At 43.1% G+C, this 13,379-nt stretch overlaps 1 protein-coding gene across 9 annotated transcripts in view; it reads right to left on the minus strand.

Moving 5' to 3' along the window:
- The window catches only part of USP2 (ubiquitin specific peptidase 2), a 185,761-nt gene that overhangs the window by 101,976 nt on the left and 70,406 nt on the right, over window positions 1–13,379 (minus strand). For all 9 annotated transcript variants that reach the window (XM_069224849.1, XM_069224855.1, XM_069224851.1 and 6 more), the window contains one exon: window positions 11,721–12,471. In XM_069224849.1, the coding sequence (XP_069080950.1) occupies window positions 11,721–12,428 (708 nt within the window). In that variant the 5' untranslated portion in view covers window positions 12,429–12,471. The remainder of the gene's footprint in view (window positions 1–11,720; window positions 12,472–13,379) is intronic.

Raw genomic sequence — 13,379 nt, forward strand, 5'->3', positions numbered from 1 at the left:
AGTCACAAACAGCACTTCCAGTCCTGTTCAGTTCTTCTTTACGTCCAGGCATACTCTGAAGAGCCACTACCAGAGTCAATTTCCACAGATGCATGATGAACAACTGTCTCAAGCTCAACACGGAGAGGGCAGAAGTCCCCATCTTTGGGAACAACACCTTGCCATGGAACAACGCATGGTGGCCTGCTATACTTGGCCCTCCCCCAAACACCCTTACTCTGCACTTCAGGACCGCCTCATCGCTCCAGGAATTCAGGAAAAGACTCGCTGTTCAAATGAATAGATCACAACATAGCAGCTAGCAACTCCAGCACCTTGAAACACTCACGGGTAATTTGCTACACTTTATAAATTCTTGATTGATTAATTGAAGTGGGAGGCTGGAAATGCCACATTTATGCCTGGCACAAACTAGTCAGTGGGAATGACTCCTGGGTATGCCCTAACAATGGGGGAGAAAGTTCCTGGGTCAACACTACCCACTTAGGGCATTTTCAAGATGCCACAAATCTTCGACAACACTAAACTTGTATGCTGAAGCCTGGGTGTGTATGTGGGGAGTATCATATAATAACCATAGTGTCCTCCCACATGTAACACTAAAATCCAGTTTGGGACAGTCATTGTACCCACAATAATCCCAAAGACAGAGTGTGGTAGTACAAAGCAGGTTTTCCAGCACCTGACAGTAGATTCCCAAGAACTGCTTCAGCATGCTGATGTACATTCATATAGACCTCAAGCAGCATTAGACACTCCAGAAAGATAGGACAATGTAATGTCAAAAAGAGGTGCATTGTGATTGGAGCCTGCCTGGTAGGGGGACAAAGGATGGCCTCTACCCAGATGTGAAGTAACATTTACTGTGACAGTGGTGGTCTCATTGAAGTATGCCCCAAGGGTTATATATAAAACCTGGGACACACTTGTCAAGCAGGATTTGACACTGTAATGTCAAAAGGTTCCTCACAGCACCACCTTGTATCTTCTGTCGTGTTCAGAGAGATCATCTATGCTCATATAAATCATCTTGTTGTTCGCTCCTGGGAGGCATTTAGCACCCATTCAAACCTAGTCATGTACCAATTACTGTGTGGCAGAAATGGGAGAAAAAACTCAAATGGGCCTCAAGAGACATTATACAGGGAAAAGGTAGCTTTCTAAAAGTATACTTTCCTTAATATTTATCAGAACTCTGAGTACACAATTGAATTGGATTTTTGATAACAATTAATAATAATAATTTAATTATTATTGCTAGCTGTTTCCTAGTGAAATTACCATTAATAAATGTAATATTCTACCCAGTGTTTCCCTATGGAACAGTCAGCCTTGCTACAGTGAAAATAGCTTTTGGATCATTGTTCATTTTAAGGAAATATTTACATTAAATTCCATCATGTCCTACGTTAAATACCATGGACACTGTTTGAAGAGCAATAAGGACTATGAAGATGTGACATAAGTATTTAAAAGGAAGGATTTGACCTGTCAAATGGGGTTATTTGTCAGGTTTGACTTGAAGTTTAAAACTACAATGACCAGCCTACAAATGGTAGGCCTGCATTCATGTTTTCACAGTCACTGTAGTGGGTGGCACAATGGGTGCTGCAGTCCACTAGTGACACTTAACTTACATGCCCTGTGTACAATGTGCACCATGTACATGTACTTGAAAGTACTTTAAATATGGCAATTGGAGTTATGTCAATTTCATCATGTTGAAAGGGGAGCACAGGCACCTTTTCTCTGGTTATCAGGGATTACGTGCACAGAGGTCTACAGCCAGCAAAAATAGGTTTCAGCAAAAGGTGACAAATCTGGGGTGACTCTGCATTAGAGGGCCAATTTTCTACAAAGATCCTATTGCTCCTCAGGCAGTGCTACCAGGCTGCTTGCCTGCCACTAATTTCATCTGCAGTGCGCCCCATCCCACATGGCCTCTTTCTCTTAAACACACAACCATTTATGACATGCTGTTATCCATAATGTATCATTCATTTACCGTTCCAAGATGGCTAACACATTGCCTCTAAATGTGGCTTTAAAACAATGTTACACTAGGTACAAGACTGGAACCTGCTGCTATATTTTATTTTGGTATTTCAAACATGTTCCTGTAGTTGGCAGCATGTTTTCTTCTTTCTGCTTGTATTCTTTTAATTTATCTTATATATGTTTTACGTCTGTGTATGTTTTATTGTGGTTGTGCCTGAGAATAAATGAAAGGATGAGTCATTGGATAGATGAATGGATGCATGAGTGGAAAGATTAGGGACAGACTGCATGTTTGATGATAACAGTGTCTAAAGCCAACAATGGCGCAAAAGGCATTTTCATTCATAAGCCAGATGTATTGACATCACCAATGCTGGTTGGACATAATTTGCAGTGCTGCAATATCAGCCCCCAGTAACAAAATAAGCAAGTCCGACTAGCATAATCATTCATTTCTCACTGTTGCTGAGGAGTTACTTGCATAGCCAGCAGTTTTCAGGCAACAATAAAAGTGTCAAGATTTATATTTATGATGATTAATCTTCCTACTGGAGTTTTGTCTATTAGCAGGTAGCTCAGAGCAGTAGTTCCCAACCTTTTGACTTCTTTGACCTCCACTTTATCATTATTGGAACCCAGGGACCCCCACTATATCATTACTGGAATCCGGGGACGCCCCACAGACTCATTACTGAAAGCTGGTGACCCCGGACTAAACATTATGATTTGAAACAAAAAACAATAGACACAAAATACAGAAAAAAGCATTCATCAAACGTATACATAAATGAAAACACATTTTATGTAATTTGCGAACAAATATAAATAAAATATATATATATAATTTTAATAGGAAGGTTGTGTCTTTTCTAAATTCAAATGAAGCCCCACATTGTCCATACTATATTCTGTTTGATGCATCTGCACTGCTCCCACAAATCAATTTGAAGATTCTAATTTAATTTTTAGCCCCCAATTTCAAATTCCTTGACATTTGTAGTATGTTTTAACACTTTCAACTGTACAGTTAGCCACTTTATTTATATGCACTTTATTAATCTGTTAATATTTTTTAGTTTTCTAAGCTGTTGTGGACCCCCTGAGGAGGCTTTGCAGATCCCCAGGGGACCCTTGACCATACATTGGGATCCCCTGGCGAAGAGGGTTAATATGCTTGCTTCAGGGAACGTGTACCGAACAGAACTGTATTTTATGAGCATAGCTCAGTTGGTTACTGCTTTTTTCACAGAGATCCTTTTGTTACTTGGAATTCATAACTTACAATTGTAATCTAGCACAGTGAGCTATAAACTGCCAACAAATTGCTGCATGGAAACTGCAAGGGGGAGGTTTCAAAGTTATGTTTTCCCCACTTTTTCACTATCCTAATATTACTAAAATGGGTTTGTTTAGGTACAAATACATTATTAGTAAATCCAGCCCCAACCACTGTGTTACATTTTGCATTCTGAGTTTGTGTTTCTCCAGGCCAAGCACTCTTAAAAATGCCAAGCAGTAGGGATAACATTTGAATCCTACACCTTGTATTCCCTTTTGTTTTATGTAACAGTTTCTATACACTAATTCCCACAAGTATGATTCATTGTCTCCAGCGCCGGCTTTAGGGAGGTGCGAGCAGCACGGGTGCTGACCTCATTGGGGCGCTGTGTTTAGCAATAACTTACAAAACTTGCGATTTAAAAGAAAGCACCTGCTGAAAAGTTCCTTGTGCATTCAGCCTCCAGGAAGCAATTAAAATGTCAAGATACCTCTTCTGATTGATATTCCTGCTAGGGAGAGAGATGGTAGTTTTGACTTCCCATAAAGCAGCACAGAGGGTTAATATGCCTGATACAAAGAACAGAACTATATTTTATGTGGATAGCTGAGTGGTTTGGTAAAGCCTGCCTTTGCAAGTGTTTTAAAACGAATGTATATGTGAAATGGGGGCTAGGGAAAGATGAGAGGCACTTTTGCCGGGTGGTAGTTTGGGAATCTGAGGAGGTTGTCATGGGTGCCAAAACAGACTGTTGCACAGGGCGCCGCCAGCGCTAAAGCCGGGGCTGATTGTGTCTGTATGTGAAGCAATGTGCACTGAAGCCCTATACTGGTATGAGAGGTGCTTTAAAACAAATGAAATACATGTGAGAGTGGGCTATGGAGAGATGGGGGTCCTGTTGGAGAGTAACAGTGAGGCAATCATTGAAGGGCCCCAACAAAGAGTGTCATATACTAGTGCACAGTAATGCCATCATTTACTATACTTTAAAAGCTAATACATTTGAATATATAATGAAAAACGTGTTTTAGAATACACAATTTTTGGCATTGTTCCCACATTTTCTTGGCGGGAAAACACCCTCAAAGTTAGCTGCGAACGCTCACTACACACCGTACGGGGGTATTATATGGCTGGATCGCAGCAAGAAGATGCGCAAGTGATTCCGTATCTCTCCAGCCCAGCCGATCAAACAGCTATACTATTCCGCGCCCACACACTGACGAGTTGGCAAAATTACCCACCAAAGGAACATACCAAATTGCGGCATTAATAAGACACCTCCTCAAGTCGAATCGGAGAACCCCCGATCTGCGATGAAGACTTCGGAACGCATAAAACAGTGTACCAGACTACAGAAAGCACTGCTGTTGTCGACAGGCAATAGGAAATGGTCACAAAAACACGCTATATCGAGGTAACTGCTACCAATGTTTGAAAGTACTCTACGGCTCGGAAGTTCGTTTCGAATGTATTGGTGTAACCAGTGTGTCATTGGCCCTAGTGCAAGAAGGAAACTGAACCCCTGGCTGCTGTTTGAATTGCAAGTTACATTAACAATTACTGTTCAGCATGTCCTTCAGAGCGCTGGGCTCCCGTGCCACTGCACCTGCTGCACCAAGGGAAGTTATACACCTGTTCCAACGGTGCACGGAGTTCTATAAATAAATCCAATCAGCACTGGCTTCTCACAGGTGAGGGCGTGCCTGGGATGAGTTGGGTGTCTCCCTGCTCGCGGTCTCTGCATACGGTTGGGCCAGGTGGCTCCGAGGGTGCGTAGGCACGTCAGGGCTGCCGCGCGCCGGTGATTACAGGGTGCACTTTTGGATTACATAAGCTCTTCGAGTACTATTTAGGTGTTCTATTTATAATCACACGACGCATTAATCTCCCCGTCTGATGACAGTGTGTACTTTTTCCGTACATACCTTTCCAACATTGTCACTTTGAGTTGCTAGGCTCAGAGCTCCTCTCTTGTGATTGCCCAGGTCCATATTTCCAATAGACCGACCTAGCCCCCCCCCCCCCCCCACAAGTGTTTACATCCCTACTTTAATAGAATTTAGGGGCTTAGCTACCAACATACAAATGCAATGGGGCTGGTGTACATACGCGTGAGTGGGCCTCTGTCCCGTTTTCCGGTTGTATTTTAGTACTTATGTTAGGTAGAGGGGTCCATCCCCCCTCTGTTTTCACTGATGGGCGTGAGTTGATAACAGCTCACTTGGTGACTCTGGTTTAGATAAAGAGTTTTGGAATGGCTGGAGTACGGTTCGTCATGCACCACAGTCCTAGTGCAACAATGTCTACTCTGAAGTGCTCCAAGCTTAAAGCTCCTTCCATTTAGAGTAAATGTATGAAGCAATGATGCGTTCTTGCCTTTTGTTAATAGAGCAGTGAAGATTCCATACCTTTATCAATGGTGCTGTGAGGCTTTCATACCCCTTGTTAACAGAGCAGTAAGGCTCCCATACATTTCGTTTCATTGAGTAGGAAAGTTCTATATTCTTTGTTAATAGATCAGAGAGGCTTGTAAACCTTGTATTAATGGACCAGTGAGGTTTCCTCACCTTTTGTTAACTAAACACTTAATTAGGGTTCCACACCTTTTGTTAAGAGAACACTGAAGGTGCCACACGTTTTGTGAACAAAACACTGAAGGTTCTACACCTTTTGCTAAAAGAACCACGGGGGTGCCATACCTTTTGTTAATAGAACACTGAGGGTGCCACACTTTTTGTGAAAAGAACACTGAGGGGTTCCACACCTTGTGGTAATGAAGCAATGAGGGGTTTGCATCTTTAGATAACTGAGTAGTGAGGTTTACATAACTTTCATTAATGGTACAGTGAGGCTTCCATACATTGTTTTAATTGTCGAGTGAGTCTTCCATAATTGTTTTTATTAAGGGTACAGCCAAGCCCACGCACCTTTCATAAATGGAGTTCGAGGCTTCCATGACTTCTGTTCATGGAGCAGTGAATCTTCAGTACCCTTTGCTAAAATGGCAGTGAGACAGAGAATATTGTGTTAACGAGACAGTAAGAATTCCACACTTTCTGTTAATGGAACAGTGACACTGCTGTAGTATTGGCCAAGGGAACAGTGAGACTTCCATATTTTTAATTAAAGGAACAGTGAGGCTTCCATATCATTTGTTTCTGAATGTCTTTACTCCCATAATGCTCACATTAGGGATCTGCTACTGGCAGCCATGTCCGGGAGGAGTCAACCACACAAAACTGTCAAATGCTGTCACACAAGATTGATCAAATCAGAACATGGCTCAGAAACATGTCTTGGAAATTAAGTATATCGCACATCTAGCCACATATCTAGCCAAACCTTTATGTCTCCTAGCTGAGCATACGTACTTAGGAGAAGCCGTCTTGTCAATATTGAGGAGTTCAGGAAAACGAACTCTATCTGGTCATGCGGCATAGTTGGCTGAGCCATGTGGGATGACTGGAACCAGTAAGTATGGAATTTAATGATTTGTCACCACAGTCATCCACAGAGAAAGGAATCTAGTTAACCTGGCAAACGTGAATCTGGCCAGAACCAACTCGTTCTTGGACAACAGTTAGCCTCTAATCAAGCCTAGCTTGCAGACTGGAACTTCGACACGAACATCAAGCAATTCAGTACAGGAGGAAGTGAATTATGTTTGGCCTAGGTGAAACTAACATACATGCACATCCCTCTGGTCAAAGCAAAATGATTTTGAAAGTATACAGAGTTAAACCTCTCAGACCTCAGCTATTTATTTGTCTATGCACTGCTGAAAACCAAATATTAATGAAGAAAGGTATGAAACTAATCATGTACTTCAATCTGGTTGCAAATGGGTGATCAATGAAGCCTTATTGATGCTAAGACCACTTAGCAAGTGAAATCTCTTTTTCCTATGTTTATGCAAACAATCGAAGATACTTACCCTGATGTTAAGATTTCACAAAGATGACTGCATCCCTAATAGAGGTTCAAGGGAACCCAACATAATTTATATATATCGTGAACCAGCTGAATACAAGGATGATTATTTGTGGTTGGATTAAAACGGGGTGTAGTTTGGCAGGGTCCAGGGAGTAGCATCAGTCAATCCAAGGTTTAATTTGTAAGCAAAATAAAATCCAAAACTTGGTCTCACACAACTTATCATTTTGTGCCTAAGATGGCTCTGTCAGGGCCATAGGCGGGGAATGCCCCATCACTAATGTAGTGAACAGTGGGGCATATGCATTTGGCAAATCACAAAAGACAAAAAACTTAAAATAACCAGCAAATAATTGCAGACAGAGATGCATCCTTTTATGAACATTCCTCCTGATATTAGGGAACGGCTTGAGCATAGCAGAACAAAACAGTTCCAGTTACAGAGATTGGGAAACAACATATATCTCTAGTATAATGGTATTTTCCAAACTTGTCAAAAACACCCACACATCTTGCAATTTGACCTCTTCGCGTGTATTTTTGGAAATTCAGCCTTATAGAAGGAAATAGCCTGGATGTGGCAGATTTAAGGGAGACCTGGCCACAGGCATAGACATCTCTATTAGGTTTGGTATTAATTTTCCGGGCATGCACATCAATCACTTTCTAAAGACATTTCCATTCGACCCGAACTAATGCCGTTTTAGCTTTCGATTCCCGAAACACCAACTCCAATGCTTTTTCCCCTAGTGTGCATTCACTCAGGTGTCGATCAACGTTTTTGTTTTTGTTTTTGAGATTCCTGAGGAAAGAACCCTCTCTTCCTTGAAACATTCAATTAAATTACAACTCAATCTCGGTGGGGGAAATGTTGTGATACTTTAGTCTGTTGTTATGAAGTTTGCAGCTTTGGGGTTATGACGAGTGGAGACTGGATCAATTCCATTACAATCTAATGCTAACTAAGTTATTTCTGAGCACCTAGCAACAAGTCTGATATTACTACTACTGTGTTTCATGAGGTGCAAATAAGACACAGACATTCTCAACTGGATTTAACATTGGTTTGATCGATAGAGGAGTTAGGCCCTGAGTTGTAGGGTAATGCCTCTACAAGTAGATAAACCTAGGCTGCGAATGATGAAATTACATTTACTTTAAGACAAATGGACTCCATACCTGAATGAAACAAACGTGTCACTAGCTGTAATAGGAACAAGGTTGCAACTATTCCTAGCTACACATCTGGGCGTCTGAGCTTACTGTGTGTTCCTCGTAAGTATTTCATAATATATAGAAGAACAGTCTCGCTAATAAGCTGACTCTAGCACAGACAGCTTGTGCAGCTTGGGCATGCGCACGGATGGTCCGGTCATGCAGCAGAAGGCAGTAGGGACTAGCGCCCAGAAGTGCAAATGACTTGACAAGCACAACAGGCCTTGGACGTTGTGCGAGGTTTTTTCTGTTTTTCTTCCCTCTGAAAGATGAAAGACTGACACTCATTTTCTCCTCCCCTTCATCACCAATTAGGAGGAAAATAGGTGGGGAATTTCCACCCACTCTCCACCCTTAAACCTTCAACAGTCCCCTAGCGGCTGTTCATGGGTAGTAGGTGTGGGTTGGAACACGACATGAGGTAGACATATTTACTTTCTGTTCCTGATGCTTCCTTGCACGTTCAGTGTCAGGGTTTGCAAGGACGTAATAAGGGGGACACAAAACACAGCCAAGGGTAGCAGCGCTCTTCATCCTCTACCCTGATGACCCCTAAGTGACGTCCATGATCTGCACACATTTTTGAAGAGCACAGACACAAACTACAGTGCTCTGACAGAGTATCTAAATACACATCTGCGTTTACCATTAAAAGAGTCTGCTGAAATAAATATTCCATATTTTTCAGCAAGACAAACTGGTAAGTTTTTATGATTCTTTTTTCTCATATGGCAGGCACTGTTATATGACCCATGATCTTCACTTGCACTTATTCCACTTTGTAAATGTCGCTGTTTTGTTTCCTTAACAAAACCCAGAAAATAACAAACACAAGAAAAAAAGGTATTCGTGCCATGCAAATCTGAGAACATGGACTCCTGTAGTTACTCCAGTCCTTCGTCGCCAATCCTCAGGTAACAGAAACTCATAAATTAAAAAAATGGTACAAAGTGGTGCTCCTGATGTCATCAAATAGCTCGTTCTTATGTATCTCTGACAGAGCGCGGCTTTTAAATCCTCACAACTTGGGCACATGGTTCATGAGCGGGCGCTTCAATCTACCTCACAAAGTAGGGTTGTACTAATAAATATTGACCCTGGAGTATCAACTCAAAAGAATTTCGTGGGCAGAACAACGAGGAACAAAATATTGAAAGATAAATGCATATTGAGAAATATAGATTTCCTATTCCTAACTTCACACCCACATACATTAAAGATATATATCACCAAGGTCGATGTATGTGGAGTTAAGTATAGAAAATCTATACTTACCTCTTCATATTTCAGATACAATATTCTGTCCTTGCCATTCAGTGTCATTGATATTCTGGTATCGATATTGAGGGTGCGAACCACAAAGTAGATGCAGAGACAACACTCGGCTGCTGTTTGCTGTTGGAGGTACTCAACTGAGTGGAAGCGTGGTTGGTTCTTCCATAAGCCATACGTTAATTCTTGGCAACGGCCTAAACAGAACTAGGAAGAGGCAGCTCAAAATTTGGCCCCACTAATGGACGGGAAGACAATACCCCACATTCTTCATATATTACATGGTCTCAACAATCATTGAATCCTGATGTAGAAGCAAATTTACATTTCCTTCATACGTGAATCTTGTGAGAAGCAGAGTTAGTTTTTTTAGCTCTCAGACTGGTCTGTAACTTCTAGCTTTCCAAATCAAGCTCTTAATCAGCACACATTGTATAAGTCAATCATCATCACATGTCATGCCAGAAGGGGCGCCATCTCTTTTTAAACTGATCTGTGGGAGCTGTGGGCACCTCTTGGTGTTCTCAGATAAAGTGCAAGAGGTTCTTATAATGTGATCCCATCTTGTCTGATTAAAGAATGTCATATATATTGTCCTATGTGTATACTGGAGGAAAGTCTCACTAGTACCCTTGCCATGTGATTGGCAGTTTGAGCACAAGCGCGCACCTAGTGGCCCACCCCAGTGTCATGAAGGTAGTTAAGAGAGAACATGGGGCCATATGTACGAACACATTTTCCCATTGACACAGAATGGGAAAAACCCTTTGCTACATCTGGCCCATGATACCTCCACTCCTTGGTTTTTAATGAAGAGGACCCTGCTAACCTCCCACACTTTAGGACAATGAGCTTACCCTCCCATGCCTAGGATTAAATCAAAACCTTGGTATTGGAACCACTTCACATCTATCATCTTCGAATGAAAAATGTACCGGTTTCTTTTTTGGGTTTAACACCCTGTGGAGTGCCTCGTGCTTTGAAATATGGAAATTCATCCCCACATCATAGAATGAAGAGCCCTATGATCTAGGGATTAGGAGCATTCTTGCTTGTCACACAGCTTGGGATGTAGAGCCTACCCTCATCTCCCAAATCTTGCAACTTGAGACATCCACCCTTGTCACACACACCTTGACATGTGGAACATCACCTCATATGCCAGACCTTGGGATACAGAACTTCCTGTCAAGTCCCACACCTTGGAATGAGGCCCCGCTTTCATATTCCACACATGAAGATGTGGAACTTCCCTTCATGTCCCTTTCCTTGGCACGTGGACCACCCCCTCTTATTGCATGCTTTGGGCTCAAGACCCTTTCTTCCTGAGCCTTGGGATTGAAATGAAGGACATTATGTTATGTCCCTCCTTTTAGATTGATCAACCTGTACAGTGGGAAGGCAAATCTGGAGTACTCACAACAAGAAGCTCATTCACCCATCTTAGTTTTACGAGTCCAGACTGCTATGCTTTTCTGACTAGCACAAGAAAACCAGCAACGGCCATAAACCACTAATGAATCCAGACTTTCCAAACCACTCTTGTTGATCTGACTATGACTTTTAAAGACTCTCACCCTATGAAGAATAAATTTGAATTACATGCTAGTATATGGTTATAACCCTCAGCCACATTCCTTGGATGAAACCTTACAAAGACTCTACCGTACATGACACTGTATGTTCTGGCCTCCACTGGCTATAACAAGACCTGCTCTAGTGATTGTTTCGGCACAAGTAAAAAATACTTTAGAACAGGCTGCCACTTGCAGTCCAAGAAATCAACAATCCTATTCTATTCCAAATGCCCTTAAAGATCTGGATCTTCCTCACTGAACTGATTGCCTGACATGCCCAAGGTTAAATCTGATTTAATATGCAATGCAATGCCAAGATTTGCTAATTGTGTTTGCTACTCTAAAATATGTGTACCACACCCAAGAACACATGCCGCCCAAAATAAAACCTTGTTCAAGCACACTGTTTACTTCAATGGAAGAAAAAACTCATAGGCACCTACCGTGCTGTCCTTGGCAGATGATTCAGCCAGTGCGTCTGATTTTTCCCAGTTGCCGCTCGGCCGAGTGCCTTGTTGCACAGTTGAGTTGGAGCTCTCTGAGGCCAAGTTGCGAGGCAAGCTGTAGCTGCCTGTGTTCCTCTTGAGGTAAGTGTCTGAATAGTCTGTTCGGTTTGTGCTCCGGTAGGGGCTAGGCAAGCTGTCTGGTTCCAGGCGGCTGCGGTGCAGGAGAGGACTCCTGTTGACCCCAGAATAGTAAGAGTCTGAGGTATGGAGACTGGCCAGATCGTGAGCTAGCTCTGACTGACTGGAGGACTTCCTCCGGTTGAGAGATGCCAAAGAGGATGGAGTTGAGTGGATATAGTTTGAATGGGGGTTCGTATGATAGCCATAGGAGTACCCTGCACCACTCAGCCCACTGCTATGGGTCTTGAGTGGTGCCCGGTACTGGCTTTCGTTGCGCCTTGTGTAGTCCACACGCGGGAGAGTCCGCCCGCGGTCCAGCTCAGAGGGTGATGGGGAGGAGTGGTATGTGGAGATACGCGGAGTGCTGCTGCTGTAGCTGCTCGAGAGGCCAGGTTTGTAGGTGAGCTTCTCCCGCTCGACATATGAGGAGGTAAGGTTGCTGCCGTATGATGCCAGACCGCCATAGCTGCCCTTGGTGTAGGCCTCGCCACTGTAGCGTTTCACTGTGGCGGAGATGTGGCTCATACTGCCAGCCGGACGTCAGGGGGAGCCGCGAATGGCACATGGGCTGGAAAACAAGAGGAAATGTGAAGTTTAGCAAAGTACGTGGAAAGATGTCAAAGACTAATAGCAGAGAAGGTGTCAGGGTACACGAGGCAAGTTACGCAGGCCTACAGGAAGACAATATGTAGGCTTTAGTGGGGTGTACAGAGACACAGTCTGCAGGGAGCAAAGTAGCAGGTCAGTAGGAGACTCCCTTGCAGACAGCACACACACAGAACCGCGGGCATGTGTAACCAGCACACTAGAGGACTGGTCCTATAACTGCTCCGCCAGACAGCGACAGGATGTTGGTGACTGTCTGACGCACTCACAGGTCTTGCAACATTTTTTGTAGCTATAGTGTTGCTGGGTGTTATGTAAACACCCCATCCCTCTCTCGTGTCGAACCACGATTACATGATTAGGGCTGTAATGGACGGTGGAAGCGCATGGACGGCGTCCCTACACTTTTTAAAAGAAAGAACCTTGTTTCTTTAGCATGGGGCCGAGGAGGACGGGAAGGTTTCTCCTAATTGTGGGCAGAGCACCTCCTCCCCTCGAGGGCTAATGTGTGTAATCGTGTGTGCCTGCATACTATACTCTGAATGTAACCTCACGGCTGACTTTAATCAAACCCTTCCAGGCAGCATTTACTTTCAGACCGCGAGGGCCACTGAAAGAGGTGCCTTTGTCTAACTACCCTACCCAACCAAACACAAAGTAATTTCATTGACCTTGGAATGGTAAAATGCCACGCTGACGCTCTTGGAATCTGAAGCTGCCACGTGCATTTCACGTACAGAGCTATGCCGTGAGTGCTTACCACACTCACTTTTATTAAAACATGCATGTTAGTTTTCAGGACACCTGATATAATACATAGAAAACCTCAGGCAAACACACAAAATGAGATGCATTGCATAAACAAATTCC

Source organism: Pleurodeles waltl, chromosome 3_1, assembly GCF_031143425.1.
Source record: "Pleurodeles waltl isolate 20211129_DDA chromosome 3_1, aPleWal1.hap1.20221129, whole genome shotgun sequence".
NCBI classification, from domain to species: Eukaryota; Metazoa; Chordata; class Amphibia; order Caudata; family Salamandridae; genus Pleurodeles; species Pleurodeles waltl.